Source organism: Poecilia formosa, unplaced genomic scaffold (genome assembly GCF_000485575.1).
Source record: "Poecilia formosa unplaced genomic scaffold, Poecilia_formosa-5.1.2 Scaffold364, whole genome shotgun sequence".
NCBI lineage: Eukaryota > Metazoa > Chordata > Actinopteri > Cyprinodontiformes > Poeciliidae > Poecilia > Poecilia formosa.
Genome location: NW_006800303.1, coordinates 529,734 through 548,196, shown reverse-complemented (window position 1 = coordinate 548,196; position 18,463 = coordinate 529,734). Strand labels below are relative to the sequence as shown.

The window sequence follows — 18,463 nt, the reverse complement described above, 5'->3', positions numbered from 1 at the left end:
AATTTTAAGATAAGGCAACACAAAACAAAATGCTTTACTGGACATCAAAGGAAAGACAGAAAGTCCCAAGCATATTAGAATCAGCTTTACTGGCCAAGACTGTGAGCACAAACAAGGAGCAGACTGTGGTTTCAGGGGATCGCTGCATGCAGACATACAGAAATATGTTCAACTATAGATGAGGATGAAGGAGCAAAATGTACATGTATTTGCAGCTAATTGTTCTTTTCTTTTCTATTCATAAGAAAGAGAAAAGAAAGGCAGGTTGTGACAGAGCAGTATGTTTATGTTCTTCCGCAGCAGAGTGGCTGTAAAGTGTTCCCTGTGTTCAGTAACAGCCTGGGGAAGAAACTGTCTCCTTACCAGCTGGTTTCTGTACTGCAGAGATGACCTGGAGATTAAAGTCGAAAGCGTTTGTGTCCAGGATGTGTGTGGTCTGCAGACATGCTAGCTGCTCCTTTCCTAAATCCAGGAAAGGAGCCCAGACCTGTGCAGCTCCTGGAAAGAGGGAAGATCAGCCCTGACTGTCCTCTTTGCAGAACTGATTATTCATAAAAGCATCGCATAACAGAAACAGATGTTAACGGAATAAAACAATCACATGTTTTTGCATGTCACCTTCCTAAAAATATTGGTCAAAGGCGATTTTGTCAAAAAAACAAAATCACTTTTGGCAGAAAGTGATGTTAGCCTACTTCATGTTCTACATGTCAGGCTGTAATTAGACCTCTGATAAACTTAACTACACCTTTCAAAAACAATTATAGCTCATAGTTCATTAACAAATTAACTATTGATGCTACTTTTTCCACACTTGTTCCACTTTTTCCACACAGGTTGGTCCAAACCAACCTGTCAGACAGGTTGTTTTGGACAGCTGTTTAACGGCCCACCCTCTCCTGAAGTTTGAGCTCAAGCTTCAGCAGGAGAACAACCTGAATGAACCAGCAGTCCACACCTGAATGAATTGAAAGAAAAAACAACATAAAGTTTTTGAAGTGATCTAGTCAAAGTCTAGACCTAAATCTTATTTGTCTTAAGTGGTATTGCAGGAACAATACCTCTAAGAAGAGTAGTTCAGTTGTCTGTGGAATCTCAGGAGACGACAGTGCAAAGAAGGATTTTACAGAAAAATCAAGAAAATGAGAGAAAACCCCTGAGCATTTTCAGTCAGAGGCTTCTTCAAGCCGGTGTTAGACAGACCTCTACAGGAGGTCTTTCCTGCCAATGGCCATCACCATCTACAATGACTCTTTGAAGTATTTGAATTAATAAGAGTTGCAACATTTAATTCCCCTTTAGGATTAATAAAGTGCTTCTGAATTTGAAATAAAAACAAAGTCGAAATAAAATGAAAATGGGTCTGAATTTGTTGTAATTTAGGTTCTAAAAGTCAGGCTCCAAACTGCTTGAATAACAGAGTAATATGCATTTTTTAAAGTATTTAGTTAAAACTCAAATATTTCCAAGCTACAGCCCGGGTAATTTCATAGCCTACCAGCTCCTCTGATTGAATGTTATGTTTTATTTATTTTTTCTTGTTGCTTGGAACTATATTAACATGTGAATTTTGATTATTTTCTGAACAAAGTGATGTGTGAGAGCTGCAGGTTCTGTAGAGGCACTGTTGAGGACGACCTGTGATGGCAGCAGAGATCCCACTCAGATTCTCCTCTCAGATCGATCAGCCTCACATGCTCCGCTCTCCTGGATCACTTTCTGGAACTGGCTCTCGGTAGTTGTTGCTGCTGGTGTCTGGGCCGCTCTCCGCCTGTCCGCCTGCTTGTATGTGATCGTTCGTGGTCTCGGTTATTGGTTCCCGAACTTTTTGGACTCCTCCGACTTTCAGACAGCCTACTCGGCTGCTTTGGTTCAGGCAGGAAAGCTAACAGGCTAAGTGCTAGCCTGAACCGGCTCCGTCCTCCTGATGCCGACGATGCTGGAGAGGAACTCAGAGGCTCCGGTGAAGAAGAGGGGCCGAGCCCCGGCCAGCAGCGGCAGCGGCTACCCCGGAGGAGCGGCGAACAACGGCAGAAAGAACTTGTCCGGTAACGAGACCAGCACCATCAGCTGCTGGGAAGAAGGAAGTTCAGGCTCCAGCAGCGACGAGGACCATGGTGGGTAGCCACGGTCACACTACAACTATTATGTTCGGCTTCTCCTTCCAGCTGCCTAAGTTCTAATGTGTGTTTGTGGGCTCAGGTGGAGGAGGGATGCGCGTCGGACCGCAGTACCAGGCCGTGGTTCCGGACTTTGACCCGGGTAAGAATTAGAACGTAGCTTATAATAGACCAGAGGCGGCGTGGTAGCCTCGAACAATCGGTGAGCGAAACTGCATCCTCTATTCCTGTCATACTGGTTCCAGATGAAGGTGTTCTGGTTCCGAACCAGTCGACTCTGTCTGCAGCTGTTTAATATGATTTGAAATGTTTTTGAAGACGGAGAACAGACTTCCAGGGGCGGTCCAAGACTGTATGAGGCCCTACACAGAATTTGATTTGGGAACTTTCCAGAGCTATTGTTGCTTACCGCAGCTTAGCTAACATCTAGTTTATGTTGTCTGTGGTTAAGTGTTTGTGTCGTATACATGTAATAATATAAAAAATATAACTGAAAAATATATTTTTTTATAAAACTAGCAAATATAATCCCTTAATTAACTGCACAATTGAATGTGTGTTGCTTAGAACCTCATACGTTCTATGAGAAGAAGGCTACTGATAGAATGCTATCAGTAGAAGGCTGTTACTGATAGAATGTGATTTTATCGACTGTGATTATGTGAATCAGTTGATAGAATCACATTCTATTGAAAGAATGTGATTCTATCAACTGATAGAATCACATTAACATGTTTCAGTGTTTAAAACTTAAGATACTTTTTGTTGTTTCTGAACAAACTCTCTTGTGACCTTTTATAGCTGTTATCATACATAATGCACCATTTTTGTAATAATTAATATTTTTGCTATTCTTACATTTGCACACGTAATGCGTAAGATCAGATCAGAACTTGGGGAAAAAACATTTTCTTACTAAACTCCAGCAAAGTGGAACACCCAACAGCAGGATCTGAAACTATCTACTGTCATTCCTTTGGGACAATTCAAATGTCTTTTAAGACAAAAAGCTAATATTGTATTTCATCACCTATTTAACTAAGTCAGATTTGTTAATTACTGTGTTTTTCATTTATTTATCTTTTGTTTTATTAAAACAGATCTCTCTGGTAAATGAGATCTTGGATCTCAATGAGAAAATCTGTATAAATAAAGGTCAAATAAAAACAAGATGAGTTCCAATTCATCCATCCATTCCTCAGTTGATCCCACTATCGCTTAGCAACAAGATACTTGAACTCCTTTGCCTGAGGCGGAGTCTGGACGAGGTCAAACCCAGTCCCAGTTCTCTGTGCTACATTGAAGAGGCGTCTCAACCACGACAGCTACACACTCATGGTCTTGAACATCTAGAGGTAAATCAGTTCATCTCCCATTCATTCACCTTCTGAGTTTTTAAACTCTGCTCCCATCATGGAGATATTAGTGACTTCATAAGAAGATCCTCGATCTGCTGCTTCCAATGTCCAACCATTCAGTTCAGTTCGGGTCGGGCGTCTATGGTGTGTTTAATAAACCTGCAAGACACACAGCACAGAGAAAGCCAACCAAGAAAACACAATATAAAGTTGTGTTAATCTACTTATTAGCTTAAGTAAAGAAGTAGGTAGTTTAATCTGTTGATGAAATAAAGTAAGTAGGTCTGCATGCTCACGTGGTTCCTCCCTGCTCGGCTCCAGCAGCAGCGGCAACAGATTCCTATCAATCACACATCCCAGATGATTTTCACCTGGTCTAGATGATGGTCTGGAAACAAAAGCAGTAAAATCATAATTAGAATAATATGACAGGTTTATGTCAGGTTCAGGCCTGTAATTAGAGGTAATTACAGGCCTGATAGTCAGGTTGGATCGGGCTCAGACACAATGGGTCAGGCTGGATTTTTATAAGCCTGACCTAAACTCTACTACATATAGGTTTGAACCAGGGATTGTTGTCTTTGCAGAGTCGTCAAGAACTTTTCTACATCTTCCACGAGGCCAACCAAAAAGCCTTCTCCATAACTTCTCTGACTTCCTTCTATTCCTGAGTTTTTAGTTTGTACAACCGGAACAGCTGTAGATGTTCTGACCATCTGGTACCTGTCTGCTGTCTTGGAGTGTCCAAGAGCAACCAAGCCCCCAGGGCCTCCTTCATCTCCTGGGTTTCAATCACTACTGCTGTCCCCAAAGGAACGCTCTTGTTGCCACTCACCAGGAACAGCTCCTGGAAGGCTGCGGCGACATGTTCCTGTCAGAAACCCTGGGGGTCAGATTAAGCAATTACAATGTAGCAGCATGGTGAGCGCTAGAACATTCCCCCTCCACCCATCTATACTGTCTCCGTGTTTAGTGGGCATGTTTGTCAGGTGCGGATGTGAACTCTTGTAATGGTCAGATTTTCAACACTAGATGTAGAGAATGAACACCTTTTTAAGGCAACAGATGGGTGGACCAGGTGTGTTCTACCTCCAGCCATGCTGAGTCACGGACCCGCAGATGAATGGAAATCAGAGCAGTGCACTCTCTCGATGAGCAAATGCACTGCTCTGATTGTTTGGTACACTCCTCAAGGTTTTCGTCAGGAGCCTGTCACATCCTTTCAGATATAATGTCTACATCCCCATCTGGGACATGAGAGGAGTTCTCCTGGAAGAGTGAGAAGATCTCACAAACACATTGCGGCACCAACCCTACCAGTCCACCTTCACCTTGTTTGGCTTCCCCAGGTCTGTCTGGCAGCCACCTCCACCACCGAATCACCGAATCAAACTCACTACCAAATTTTCAACAGTAACAAAAACCTCTGATTGGGACCTGAGAGGCTTTTCTTCCAAGTTACATCCCACTAGGATTCATCATTGCCCAGATGGGCATTGGGGTCCAGAATACCATCTGGAGAGTCCAGGAAGTGTTCTGTTTGGTACGTAAGCACAGATTATAGTCAGAGTCTTCCTTCCATAAAGAGCTCTTTCACTTACAGGGAGATCTCTGATACTGAGCCCATGAAAAAAAGTCTGCAGATACATCAAGTGGTTGTGTCAGTGGCCCTGATTTGTGCCATTTCTGAACTGAGGCTGCAGGATGCACAAGCCAATTCTGAGGCTCACAAATGAGTTTATAAATTACAAATACATTTGTCTTTCAACAGTTATTACAGGAACGGTCCTATTTCACTTGCTCTTAATCATCCACCGAGGAGATCTTGGTTGTTATGGATACAATAAATGTCTAAATATATATAGATATAAAAAAAATTTCTCTGCTGTCCTGTGTCTCTGTTCCCAGATGTCGCCAAAGCGGCTCACCTGAGAGACAACCTGGGGATGCTGGTTTGGATCCCCAGCAGCTGCCTGAACCAGACTCAGTGTAAGAGGCAGACAGTTGCTTCTTATCGTGTTAGCTCAGCTCATTTCAGCGCCTCACCGGGGGCTTCAGTGTCATGCTGTACAGACTAACGATGTGTTGTGTTGCAGTGGACGAGTACATTGCCATCGCCAAAGAGAAACACGGCTACAACATGGAACAGGTGAATATTTATTGCAGTTTTCTCAGACAGCACCGGCTTCTTGCTCCGACCAGGAGGAGTTCTCGAGGATTATTATTAAATGTCGCCCCGAAACAGTTAGTGGGAATTTCTTCATTTTCTCCGAGTGAACTGTCATTGAGAGACCATTCAATAACAGTCTGAGACTTTTTGAAAAGTCTCATAGACCGTTCAGTGTCTTTCAGTGGGTTCCCACTGGTGGAAGGTTTTCACCTGTTTGGTAGAAGTTGGGTATGGTGCATTCACTTCTCCGTCACCTGCCAGGGCTGATCAAGTTAAAATGTACTGATTCTATTCACCACTGATTCTTGAGTTCATCTGTAGTTTCCTTGTAAACTTGGCTTTAGCTATAGACTAATTATGCCGATTAATGTCCTTGTCTCAGGAGAAGATGGCATCGGAGAGAAATGAAGATGGTGCTTAAAGTGTATCTGACACATTTATGACGATTTTCATTCTGTTCTGTTAGTTACTGACAGGTATTCTTGGGGTGACCTTTCACCTCATAGACCAAAACAACTGTTCAACATGAAATCATCTATATTTACAGTATCTAGATATGCCTCAGAAGTCTTCTTTTTATTTACTTTGTTTAGAATTATATGTCAACATACACTTTTAATTGGACCACCTGGTTAATTCACCACTTGGCCAATTCATACCCAAATGTGCCATTTTGTTCCTTAATGTTCCCTGTTTATATACATATATTTTTCATTTTAGTTCAATATTTTTCATGAATTATGGAGATAAATTGTCATAAAATCACTAAATCTCAGGGGAAATTAACTTCACTGATTATTATTTCAGTATAGTACTCTATCGGTAGGATATACACTGAACAAAAATATAAATGCCCCATGTCAAGTATAAGAGATTTAAGAACATTTTGGTTACACAATATATAGAGAAACTCAGTAATTACTGATCTTCATATCAGCATTCATATCGTGGTATGACCACTTGTAGCGGTCTAACAGTCCTTTGAACATGATAGGGGTCAGGTTGAGGAATTTGATTTTGACCCAGTTGGCTTCTCATAGACGGTTACAGACAGTCTGAGGTGTGATGTTCTGTTGTGCAGACCAACAGTCTCATCAGCTGGGTGTGTCGCTGGTCTTAGCCGATCCCACAGATGGATGAGCTGGATGTGGAGTTCTTGTGCTGGAGTGGTCACATGTGGCCAACGAGGATGAGGTCGATTTGCAGTGGTGCCAGTCTGTTGGAAACAAACCCTTAAATGGCAAGTGGTCCGATAATGGACACTGAGCCGTGCAGCTACTGCTGTGGTGGACATCTCTGCATCCAACATGCCAATGGCATGCTCCAGCATAACTTGCGACATCTGAGGCATTACTTGTGACAAAATTTGACATTTTGGGGTGGTCTTTTATTGTCCCCAGTCCAAGGATTGTCCAATTGTTGCTCATTTTGTTTGATCACCCAGTGGACATGCCCCACCCATGCACTGAGTAAAAACACAACTCACTGAGTAATGCTCACTGCAGCAAGTTGGATTGAAAATTATACACAAATCAAGAGAAATATTACTTTTGTACAATAAAATGTCAGCAAATGCTCATTTACAGTTGTTAGCTCCACATGGCAACCATATTTGACATGTTTATATTTTTGTTCAGTAAAGAAAATTACATTGAACTGTTGGATGTAAAAGTGGATTTGAACTGTTCCCCTGGATAGTACAAACTGAATTGGGGTTGGTACAGCGTGTCCCCCTTGTGGGTACAAACTGACCAATTTCGGTACGGTAGGCTGAGTTGGTACAAAATGTCCCTCTGGTTTGGTAGAAACTGAGGCAGGGTGGAAAAATATGTCTTGGGAGAGGGCTGCATGAGGGCTGTCGTAATAAGCAATCAACCAGTTAATCGCATGATAAATTCTAACAAACTCAGTAATTTCCACTTGCATGATTTATTTACTTGCTTATTGTTTTCTTCTTTTTTCTCTCTCTTTCTACCAAAAACTGGATAACAAAAGACTTCAGTCTGAGTCACTGGTCTCAGCCAGCTGTTTCTTTGAAGGACAGTTTTGTTTATAGAGACTTCAGGATTCATTTTATTTGTTTGTTTCTGTTGTTTTATTTATTTATTTTTTATATTTAAAATGTTGTCCAGTTCTGGGTTCAAATGTTCAATAGATATTAAAGTTTATTGATCTTTGAGAATGTGTTCTTGTGTGATCCTTTACTTGAAAAGGATCTCAAAACAACAATATTGTCATTTATCGCAATAACTTCTGGGACAATTTATTGTCCAGCAAAATCTGTAATTGTGACTGGGCTGGGCTGGATTCCATAAGTCAGATATGAAGGTAAAATAACAAAGGCATGAAATGACCAAAACCTCTTACAAAATCATTTCATACTTTGTCTCATGCAGGTAAACAGACTGAAATATGTAAGTCGTATTGTGTTGCGTGTTCCGACTCGCCTGACCTGGTCTCCTCTCCCCTCGACCCGCTCCAGGCTCTGGGGATGCTCTTCTGGCACAAGCACAACATCGAAAAGTCTCTGGCCGACCTGCCGAACTTCACTCCGTTTCCTGATGAGTGGACAGTGGAGGACAAGGTCTTGTTTGAACAGGCCTTCAGCTTCCATGGGAAGAGCTTTCACCGCATCCAGCAGATGGTACTAGTACAACATCTTTATATTTGACTCATTGTTAAACCCAAGTATAATATAACCAACCCTCTTTGTATTTGTTAGGATTTATTTTGTGTGATTTTTTTAACAAAGGAATTGCCTTGTTCAACCTCAGATAAACCCTTAAGTAGCGAGTAAATAGTTTACTCTTGCTGTTTCCATAGTAATAAGAGTATGACCTGGACTAAGTGATGATTAGGAGATGTGAACAAAAAAGTCAATCATAACTCTGGTGGAGATTTGATCCTCTTTCAAATTTAGGTATTCCAAATTTTAAAAATTAGAATATTTAGATGCTCATTAACTGTATTCATCAATTTTTTGGGGGAACGTTCAATTCAATTTCTGTAGCCAGACCTCGGCCTGACCACTGTCTCACCTGTTTCAATCAAGAATTCACTTAAATAGGACCGGCCTTCACACTGCAATGGAAAAAAAATTATGAACAAATAAGAAACACAGAAATGAAGATCTGTGTGTCTGGAAAAGGAGAAAAAAAATGTTACAGATCTATTTCTAAAGCTGTGGAACCCCAGAGAACCACAGTGGGAACCATCATTCACTAACTCTAGTGACCTCTCCAAGAGGTCACCAAACGACCCACAACAAAGTCCAAAGAACTGCAGACTTCACTTGTCTCAGTTAGGGTCAAAGTTCATGACTCCACCTTAAGAAAGAGAAACTGGATATAAATGATCCAGATAACCACTGCTGAGCTTCTCTCTGTTTTGTTAGAAGACATCTTGAGGGGCATCAAGATGTTTTTGGATCTAGAGTAGAACAATCAAATAATTGCAGAAAAGGGACTAACAGTAAGGCATGGTGGTGGCAGAGTGATGGTCTGGGTCTGCTGTGCTGCCAGAGGACCTGGAGGACCGTCTGTGGTACGTCTTCCCCTTGGCTTTCTGCTCTTCTTGTCTGTCTACTGCTGAATAAAGGCCACTAATGCCACAAAAACAAAAACCAGACGGTTCATTCTCAATAACTTTCCAGTGTGGCTGAAACACATGAATTCTGCAAATATGAGTTGGTAGAAAGTTCCTCCATCGTGTTGTTAAATACTCACTGCCAGTAATCACAAGCAGTAGGTTGTAATTGTTGCTGCTAAGGGTGGAACAGAACAGTTCCTCATTTTCTTCCAGTAATCTGACATCAGCTTGTGGGAAAACTACGTCCAAAACCAGGCCTCCGTCTCCATAGAAACACCCTGTAGCTTCTTCTGGGGATTCCCAGGCTAAAAGGAATAAATGTGGATATTTAATTCTCAACTAATGTAACGATTAAAGGATTATGTATAAACAAAGAGAAAAGACATTAAAATAATTTTGGAAATGGTAATTTAAGATGGTTTCTGCTTAGGAAATAAATGTACACGCTGCAAATACATGTAGACATTGTTCTTTTTTCCATGTATTATTCCTCTAAAGGACACTTGTCAAACTCGAGGCCCGGGGTCCCAATCCGGCCCACCGGAGCTTTTCATGTGGCCCTCAAGACTACAGAGGGACGCATAAGTAGATGTTTCAAGATACCAGTTGTGTGTTTAAATATTATTTTATGAGTCAAATCAAAGCAGGTTTTATCTCTATACTGCGGTATCGTATCAGTCAATCGCTCCAGTTTTTTGTGATTCTGCAATCGCTGAAATTCATGCAAAAGTAAACAAATCCAAACACTTTTGCATGCTGCTAATACAAATAACGTTTTTATGAAGTGTTTTCAAACAAAGTTCTGAAGAGTTACAAGGAAAAGAAAACCACAGCAGATTAATACAGTTTATAATGCATAATTTGACTGCAAAAAAATGGTTAAAAACATTGGGGTTAGGAGATGCTAACCTCCTCCTACAGGTGGCAGTATAGCTTACTTCTACTGCCTCAGCTTACTTGATGTCTAGTTATCTGTGATCGATGTGGCAAGTAATATATTTTTAAAGTAGCACCACAAAGTCAGGAATTTTTACTGCTAAAATCTTTTCACATTCTTAAGAATCGCTCATCAAATACAGACGGTTATTTATTAATATATTGACAGTTTGTTAATGGGCTTTGTCAATACATGAAGTATCAACTGGCCCTTTGAGAACATTGATGATTTTGATGTGGCCCAAAATGAAAGTGGGTTTGGCACTGCTGCTCTAAAGTTGATATTTTTGCTCTTCTTGTTTGTACGCTGCTTTAAAAGCAAAGTGAAATTCCTTGATTTTGATCTATGCTGTGATTCCAATTCTTCTGAGGCTGTTTTTGGATTTCTCTAAAGAATCTGACATCAGCTGTATGGGAAATGGTCTGTAAAACGGAGGGAAGTGAAGATAAGTACCAACATGTCCACACTGGTTTACTCTGAAAGCAGATTGCAAGATGTTAAAGGAAGTCTTCAGAAACCTTCAGATATCGACAGCAGATCTCCAGCAGGCTCACAGTCTCAAATCATTTGGACACCAAAACAATTCTTTTGATATATTTTATTTAATGAGTAAAAAAAACAACAACCCTTTTTTTAGATATAATACCAAGATTAGACCTCAATCTGTGAACATTACTTTTGAAAGAGGCAGATATTTAATAGGGTGTCCTAGTTTTTGAATTAATACGTTTCTAGGCATATCCCACATCTGCAGAGAAAACTCTAAAGGTTGACACCAGCTTGACGTTGGCTCGACTTGAATATTTACACCCTTTGACATTCTCTACCGCAAACTTCAGTGTACGTTACTGTGGCAGACCAACACAGACTGGTGCATGTAAAGTGTAAGGAAACTGGATTTTAAAAATGTGACAATCTAAAAAGTGTGTTGTGAATGAAAGATCATTTGTCTCCTTTATAGATTTCTTTTGTTTTTCCTCTTTTGTTTTACTTCAAACAACACAAAATACAGTTTTCAGTTGATGATTTTATTTACTAAGAGGAGCAAAGTGTTGCAAACCAAACTGGCCCTATGGGAAAAGTAATCAACCCTTAAACTGAATAGTTGGTTGTTTCACCCATGGCAGGAACAGCTGCCATCAATCGTTCTGAGTAACTGGCAACGAGTTTTTCACATCACTGCGTAGTTTAATTATGAATGGCCTATTTAAAGTCGATCTCAATCAAATTGAGTCCCATTTATTGTCTTCCTCCCTTTCACAGCTTTGCACCACTTCCTGTTAGTTATTGTAGTCTAGTTGTAACAAAATGCAGAAAGTTCATATGATATGAAAACTTGGCAATGTGCTATTTTTCCTGTAACCCACCATGTTTACCTCTGCTTGTATTTTAACTGAGGGTGTACTTACTTGTTCTCTTGCCTCCTGGCAGGGGGCGCTCATGATCCCAGACATTGTGACTCCACATTTGCAGAGTAAAAGACAGTAACAGCCAGCTAGCCATGCAGTAAAGTCAAGTGCAGCGATTTATTTATAGTTTTCTCCTCTTAACACATCAGTCTCTTATTAATAATTGCAAAATAAATATTAAGCCTAAAACCATACTGCTGCAACAGACGGAATGTTCTGCTCTATGTGTGGGAAATATTTCAGTGTTTTTTTAGATAAAAAAAACACTTTTTGTCAGTTGCTATGGCAACGAATCTGTGTGTAGCCTGGCCAATGCAGAGAGTGAGAAAGACGTAGTTTTGAGTTGCACTTGAACGGTGGTTTTTCCCTTTGCTGTGGAGCATAGCACAAAATTAATAATACCTAAATTTCTAAGTTTCATTGAGTTAATGGAATTATTCTACGCAGCAGCGTGGCTATGGACGACATGTTAAAGAATTGTCTTTTTGCCTTCCAAAGTTGTCTGCATGTGCGAAATTTACTTAACATTTATATAATACAAATGTATATAATACATTTGTCAGTGCCTCACCAGCTTTGCACCTCACCACACGTCACTTGTCTCTAGTATTGCATTGATCCATGAGTGACTGTGTTTTTGTAGCTACCTGATAAGTCCATGGCCAGTCTGGTGCGTTTTTACTACTCCTGGAAGAAAAGTCGCAGTAAAACCAGCATGATGGACCGACAGACCCGGAAACAGAAGCGGGAGCAAGGCGACAGGTGAGGAGGAGTCAGCACAGGCAACATGGCCGCCCTGCCCTCTGACAGCGCTGGACCTGGGTGATAACTAGCTCTGTTTACGCAGTGATGAAGAGGCGGAGAATGGAAACGAAAATCCTTCCAGTGACTCAGAGATGGACCTGAATAAAGACAAGAAGGAGGTAAGGCGCAGTTCATATTAGCCGGCTGCTGGTTAACCGGCTGCTGGTTAACCCATTGCTAACTGACTCTGCTTGTTGCAGCCGAGTTCTGCATCCGAGAAGACTGAGGTGAAACCACCGTCTGGTCTAAAGGTAAGAACGCTTTGCCCCCAAGAAATCTGTTTTTATCTTGTTTTTCTTTTTATATTTTTTATAATAATATTGTTGTAGTTTTCTTATTTTGTATTTATTCTAAGTATTGATTGTGTCTTTTTGTATTTATTGATAAAATGTGTGTAGATAAGTTATTTTATCCTTGTTTAAGCCTTTGTTATTAGCAAGATGAATTGAACATTGTTCAGGGACAACAGATGAAAATTTCTCTTTCATTTCCCTTTAGAAACTATAAGAACTTTTTTTCTGGTCTTCTTGCTCAGGTCATTTATTAATTATTTATTTCAGGTTTGATGGTGGTGTCACAACCGTGTGTATGAGAAACCAGTTGCTATGGCTGAGTAATTTTTTCAGAGTGAGGACAAAATGTTTATGGAGTTGGCATTTTAAGCTCGGTTTATATTCTTTATCATGTATTAGCTACGAGCATCATTATCGTTACAGAGAAAGTTGATCATCATAAACTTGTTGCTCCCTGGTATCTACTGGGAGTCAGATTATCTCCTTTTTCAAAATGACCATTGCAAAATTCATCAACATGAAAATGTTCTTGTTTTAACAAGATTTTTCAAATTGTTTTTAAAAAAAATTATTTCTCCTTTAAAACCAAAAATATATTATTCCCTTTTAAATTAGAAAGGGCAAAACAGCAACACCTCTTGGGATTTTTGACGTTGTCTGGAAGAAACAGGGTGAAAAGAATGAGAGTCATCATGACCCCATCGATTCCTTTTTAACGAGTCACAATCTGCAAGACGAGTTTATTTTTACATCCTGATTTAACAAGAAACTTTCTCATTTAGCAAGTTTTGCATCTCATCATAACGTTTCACTGCTCCTGAATTTATTTAAAAGCCTTGGCATAGAAGTGCATAAAAAGTATCTAACTTTGAGTTCTCTTCATGCAGTAACATCTTCCACATTGAAGAATGTTGATGAGTGGCTGGGGACGTTTTAAAGCTGTCAGTCACTCAAAAATTGTTTGCCAGCAGATCTTTTTTTCACTTGCTGTTTTAATGCTGGTTTCTGGTTTAGTTGCTCATAAACTCCAGGTCACCTGTGAGGGGAGTTTCAATAGAAATGTGGCTAACTCCTTTAATTGCCTTTTTAGTAGTGTGTGTCGGGATCATATTAGCATATTGTTAGCATATTAGCTCAGGTGTGTTGCTGCGGCTGTTTGCAGTCCAATGTTGACGGCGTCTCTGTGTGTGAGCAGACAGGAGGGAAGACGTCCCAGAGGATGAAGAAACGTCCTCCCAGAGGAATGTTCCTCAACCAGCAGGACGTGGTGTCTCTGTCCTCTTCCACTGCTCAGGGACTCACCAGACAGCTGGACAGTCAGCTGGTGTCCATAAAGAGACAGGTCAGCTGTGTTCTGGCTCCGTTCAAACGGCTTCGCTCTGCTTGTCTCTGTACATCGTCTCTTTTCTGTCCCGTAGATTCAGACCATCAAGCAGACAAACAGCGCTCTGAAGGAGAAACTGAGCTCAGGAGTGGACGAGTTCAGGCAACCTGAGGTAACTATAGCAACAGTAGTACGAATGGTTCAGTTTTGAATTGTTTCTTCAGCAACATTTAGTGTTGCTGCTGGATACGTTGGTGAGCCGCTGCTTTTGTTTCAGGCAAATCAGAAGTTCAATAATCGCTGGACCACAGAGGAGCAGCTTCTGGCCGTCCAAGGTAACCAGCCAATCAGCTGGTAGCTTTCAGCCGCTTAATTAATCATGCTAAATAACGTCTGAATCCCTCCGTCCAGCCATCAGGAAGTACGGCCGTGACTACCAGGCCATTTCAGACGTGATTGGCAACAAGTCCGTGGTGCAGGTGAAGAACTTTCTGGTGAACTACCGGCGAAGGTTTAACCTGGACGAGGTCCTGCAGGAGTGGGAGGCAGAGCATGAAATGGAGGGTGGAGACGTGAAAGCAGAGGAGGAGAAAATGATGGAGGACAACATGACGGCAAGCGCAGCTGAAGACGAAGAGGCTGCTGGCAAGCAGCAGAAGAAAGAGGTGAGATGGAAGCTCCTAAACCTGGTTCAGGTCCCAGATGTTCCCAGCTGCTCCTCAGGGCCCTGGGGCCTCTGAAGTAGAGGGCCAGGGGCCAGAGGGCCACGTCCCCCAAAAACAGCATGAGATTCTCAACCTAACCCTAAAATGTTTCACCACTAAAAAAAAAACTTTTTCAATAAAAGCTTGCATAGGGTTGAACAATAAATCAATAACATGTATCATGATACACATATGATCAGTATCAGTAGATAATACAGCTGATATTCATTATTCTATTTACGGAATAATCACTGAACGTCAATCCAGAGCTGCACAGCATTCTGGGAGATGTAGGCAGAGGAAAAGCTTTAGTTATTCAACCTCTCACGTAAGTGGCATCAACTAATTCACTCACTCTTTGGTTACCTAGCAACAAGCTGCAGTTTGAGGTTTCACCACTGTGCCTCACAAATGCTTAAGGACAAAAAGCAACGGAGAAAAAGCTGCGGATATACTGCCACCAGTTTGGCAGTATTTCAAGTATTTAAAGCAAAAATTGAATCAATAATTATCAATATTGAAAATTATTGACATGGACTGATATGACACTTGTATCGTGATAAGTTTTTCAACCGTACCTATGCTCAAAAGGCAACAGAGGGTCTTTTTAGTTGAGAATCAGTTTGACTCTCTCAGTTCACCAGGAACAGGTCTTTCTTTTCTACTTACATACTTAAATCATGTCATTTTTTTTTTTTTTAGAAAATTCTCCAAAATCAATAAAAAACTTCCAACAATCAAACCCTTCTTCTAATAGCTGAGCAGTTTTTTCCATGTTCCCTCTGGGATTTTGATTTTTTTTTTTTTTTCCAAAGCAAAACATGCTGATAAAATAAAATTATTACCTTTAATCTAAATCAGGAGGAATTGATAATTTTGGGTTTAAATGTACATAATTTGCCACATTTACTTGGTTTTCACTCAACGTAACAGGGGCATCAAGTGGGAGAGTAAAGAATGGATGGACGAAGCTCCGGACAGATGGTTTCTTTTTGTGCTTTTTTAGTTTTTTTTTAATCAAACGTAAATATTTCAGTTCATCAGATTTCTTTGATATGTCAATTATACAAAAGCAATTTTCAAATTGTGATTTTATCATTTGAAAAAAACCTGTCCACACCATCACGGCCCCATGTGAAAATCTGATCGCCCCTTTTGTTAAATGATGAATTAACTGTGATTCACCACATTTTCTTGGTTCAGTCAGTGTATAAGTAGAGCAGCCCAACATCGACGGCTGTCGTTAGAATCTGTCCTGAGTTATGATCCCAGTTCACATGTAGCTTCATCAGAGCCGACTTTGAGCTAAACACTAAACTGATTTGCTGACCCAGCAGCGTGTTTCCAAGGTTCCGCCTCACAGAGCAGCCCTCCACAGTCACACCCCTCTCTCAGCTCCCTCAGACTAGCCAGCATCAATTAGCAAACACCTGGTGGATCTGCGTATCTGCTGAGATCATTACAAGAGCTACTTCTCAGATCAACGCTGGTAAAAACGTTGTTGAAGGATTCATAGAGGAGCCATGTTGTGACGACTTCCTGAAGGCGGAGTTTCAGAAAGAGCAGGCGCTTCTTAAAGAGACAGAGACCCAATTTCAAGGAGTTAAATTACAAAGTCAAATTTCTTTGAAGTCATATTTGATATACATAGAATTTTTGTAACAATTAAATCTAACATAGTTACTCGATTGTCTGGAAAACGCATATTACTGCCCCTTTAAGGAGTTAAACATTACTGAGACTCAGATTTTTGCTTTTGCAGCAAAAATCTGAGCCTGTTGTTGATGAGAGGCTTTTATTTTGCAGGACTCGTCTGTTCCGATGGACTCAGAGTGACCTCTAACCTCCCAAGAAACCAGCCTGACACCTGACCCCCAGCCTCCTGGAGGATTGCTTTCTTTAGTCGTCTCTCTTTATTATTTTGGCCCTCTGTTTTTCCGTTTTGCTTCTGTTTGCGTATGTCACAGTCATCCCCATCCTCTATGGACCAATCCATACTTCAGCCACCAATTACAGTCAGAGGACTTTTTCTTTATGTTTTGTCACATAACGTTTTGAATTGTTTGTATGTTTGTGTTTTGGGATCTGAGGTGCAGGAAGAATTGGATGAAGGTTGGGTTACGTGGGGCTTGTCATGTCCTGATTAGCTCATTGCGTTTTTTAAGATTTTACAGCCTTTTTAGAGAAAAAAAATCCAATAAAACCAAAGTTTATTAAGAAAATTGTGTGACTTCTATTTCACAGTTTATTTTTCTTTTTGGGATTAAAAGTTTAGTTTCCATAGTTAAATATTTAATATGTCTTCATGAACTTTTTATTTTATTTTATCAATATGTTTTTGTTCCAAGTGACTAGGAACTGAATTTATTTTTGTTGCACCATTCTCAGGAAAATATGATTCTTAATGAATGTGTGTGATCTTTTTTTTTCCCCTTCGTGTTTGTTTTTATGAATTTGCATCATAAAAATTCACAAATAAACATTTTCTGATTTCAGCTATGTGTTTTGTGTATTTTTGTAAAACTGCTTTTCAGTTGTATCTAATCCAAATATTGCTAGTCACACTGAGGTCCCTCACTGCAAACTCAGTCACCGGAAATGTGCAATTAATCGTTTGTTCACTGCACAATTTTTAACATTTTAAATTAAAATGATTAATTAAGTGTTATAGTATACTGATAAATAAAATCGTATTAGTTTTTCAAAACTTAGTTAGATATGTTTAATTTTAGAATGATCAATGATTCTACTACTTCTACTACAAAACTTCTCTAATTCTCTCAGATCAGCTGAACATGAACCAAGCTACCACTGGTCAAAATTCTGACCAATGGTAGCTCATTCTCATCTTACAACTAATTTAGAAAAAAAAAAATCTACATCCAATTTAGCACTGATCCAGCTCAGCTCAGTCCCAGTCATTATAATCCTGTAAATTGGATTCTTTTAATGTGATGACACCAGATCAGTTCCATTCATATCGAATCCAGATCAGTGAGTTTCAGTTCACCATGAGGTGACGGTGACAGGTTGCCATAACAACCCACAAATACATAAATCTCTGCAGTTCACTGGAAAATTCTTCATAAAACTTAATCCACAATTAATTAGATAAAAATACCCAGTCTGCTGAACCTCCCACAGCAGTCATATGACATTGCGTGGGTTTATGATGTAATAACTCTAATTTGCGTCATGGAGGTTCGCCTGGCCTGCTACTATAACAGAAGCAGATGATTGTTATAGGCTTGTTTTTGAAGTATCTAAATTTAGGTCTGATATCTAAATATAGAAACATTTCCTAGAATAAACCAACAGTTGGAAGCAGAAGTTTTACATACATAGAGTAAAAAAGTACATAGACATCGTCAATTTTCACACTTTGGACCAAAACCTGCTCATCTGTTGGAAACTGAACTGGTCTCCTGAGCGGGATGACGCTGTCATGTCGACACTTGCATACAATTGTTTGAACAGTTTCAGGCATGTTTGGTCATTTCAGATTTATCTGTAGTTTACATGTTTTCTATAATTCCATTCTATCTATGGTGTCTTCTTCAGAGAGGATGATTAAAGAAATATATCTGTCAGTTTTGTCTCAGTGTTTTTGTTTCCCATTTACTAGACAGGAGCTCAAAGGCCACTTGGAGAGGAAGAAGCCATTACTCCTAAAGCAATATCAAAAACCAAATTACAGGAGAAATGGGCCAAGACTCCAGAAAACTATTAAAATAAGACTGTGAAAGAAAACCTGAA

The 18,463-nt window shown here is 40.1% G+C and overlaps 1 protein-coding gene across 1 annotated transcript; it reads left to right on the top strand.

The window, feature by feature from the left end:
- The first annotated feature begins 1,670 nt into the window (after positions 1–1,670).
- Positions 1,671–16,933, top strand: rcor1 (REST corepressor 1). Its single transcript, XM_007574918.2, has 13 exons — positions 1,671–2,117; positions 2,203–2,262; positions 5,387–5,467; positions 5,575–5,627; positions 8,131–8,292; positions 12,226–12,344; positions 12,430–12,505; positions 12,587–12,637; positions 13,875–14,021; positions 14,098–14,175; positions 14,281–14,338; positions 14,415–14,668; positions 16,514–16,933. The coding sequence occupies exons 1-13, from the start codon at positions 1,928–1,930 to the stop codon at positions 16,541–16,543; spliced, it is 1,359 nt and encodes a 452-aa protein (XP_007574980.1). The 5' UTR covers positions 1,671–1,927; the 3' UTR covers positions 16,544–16,933.
- Positions 16,934–18,463: the final 1,530 nt, after the last annotated feature.

What these genes read in the sequence shown, in the direction of transcription:
- rcor1 (XM_007574918.2), top strand. Translation starts at nt 1,928, where the DNA reads ATGCCGACGATGCTGGAGAGGAACTCAGAGGCTCCGGTGAAGAAGAGG. An exon ending in AAGCGGGAGCAAGGCGACAG is followed by an intron (nt 12,345 to 12,429) that starts GTGAGGAGGAGT and finishes CTGTTTACGCAG; the next exon opens with TGATGAAGAGGCGGAGAATG. An exon ending in AACCACCGTCTGGTCTAAAG is followed by an intron (nt 12,638 to 13,874) that starts GTAAGAACGCTT and finishes GTGTGTGAGCAG; the next exon opens with ACAGGAGGGAAGACGTCCCA.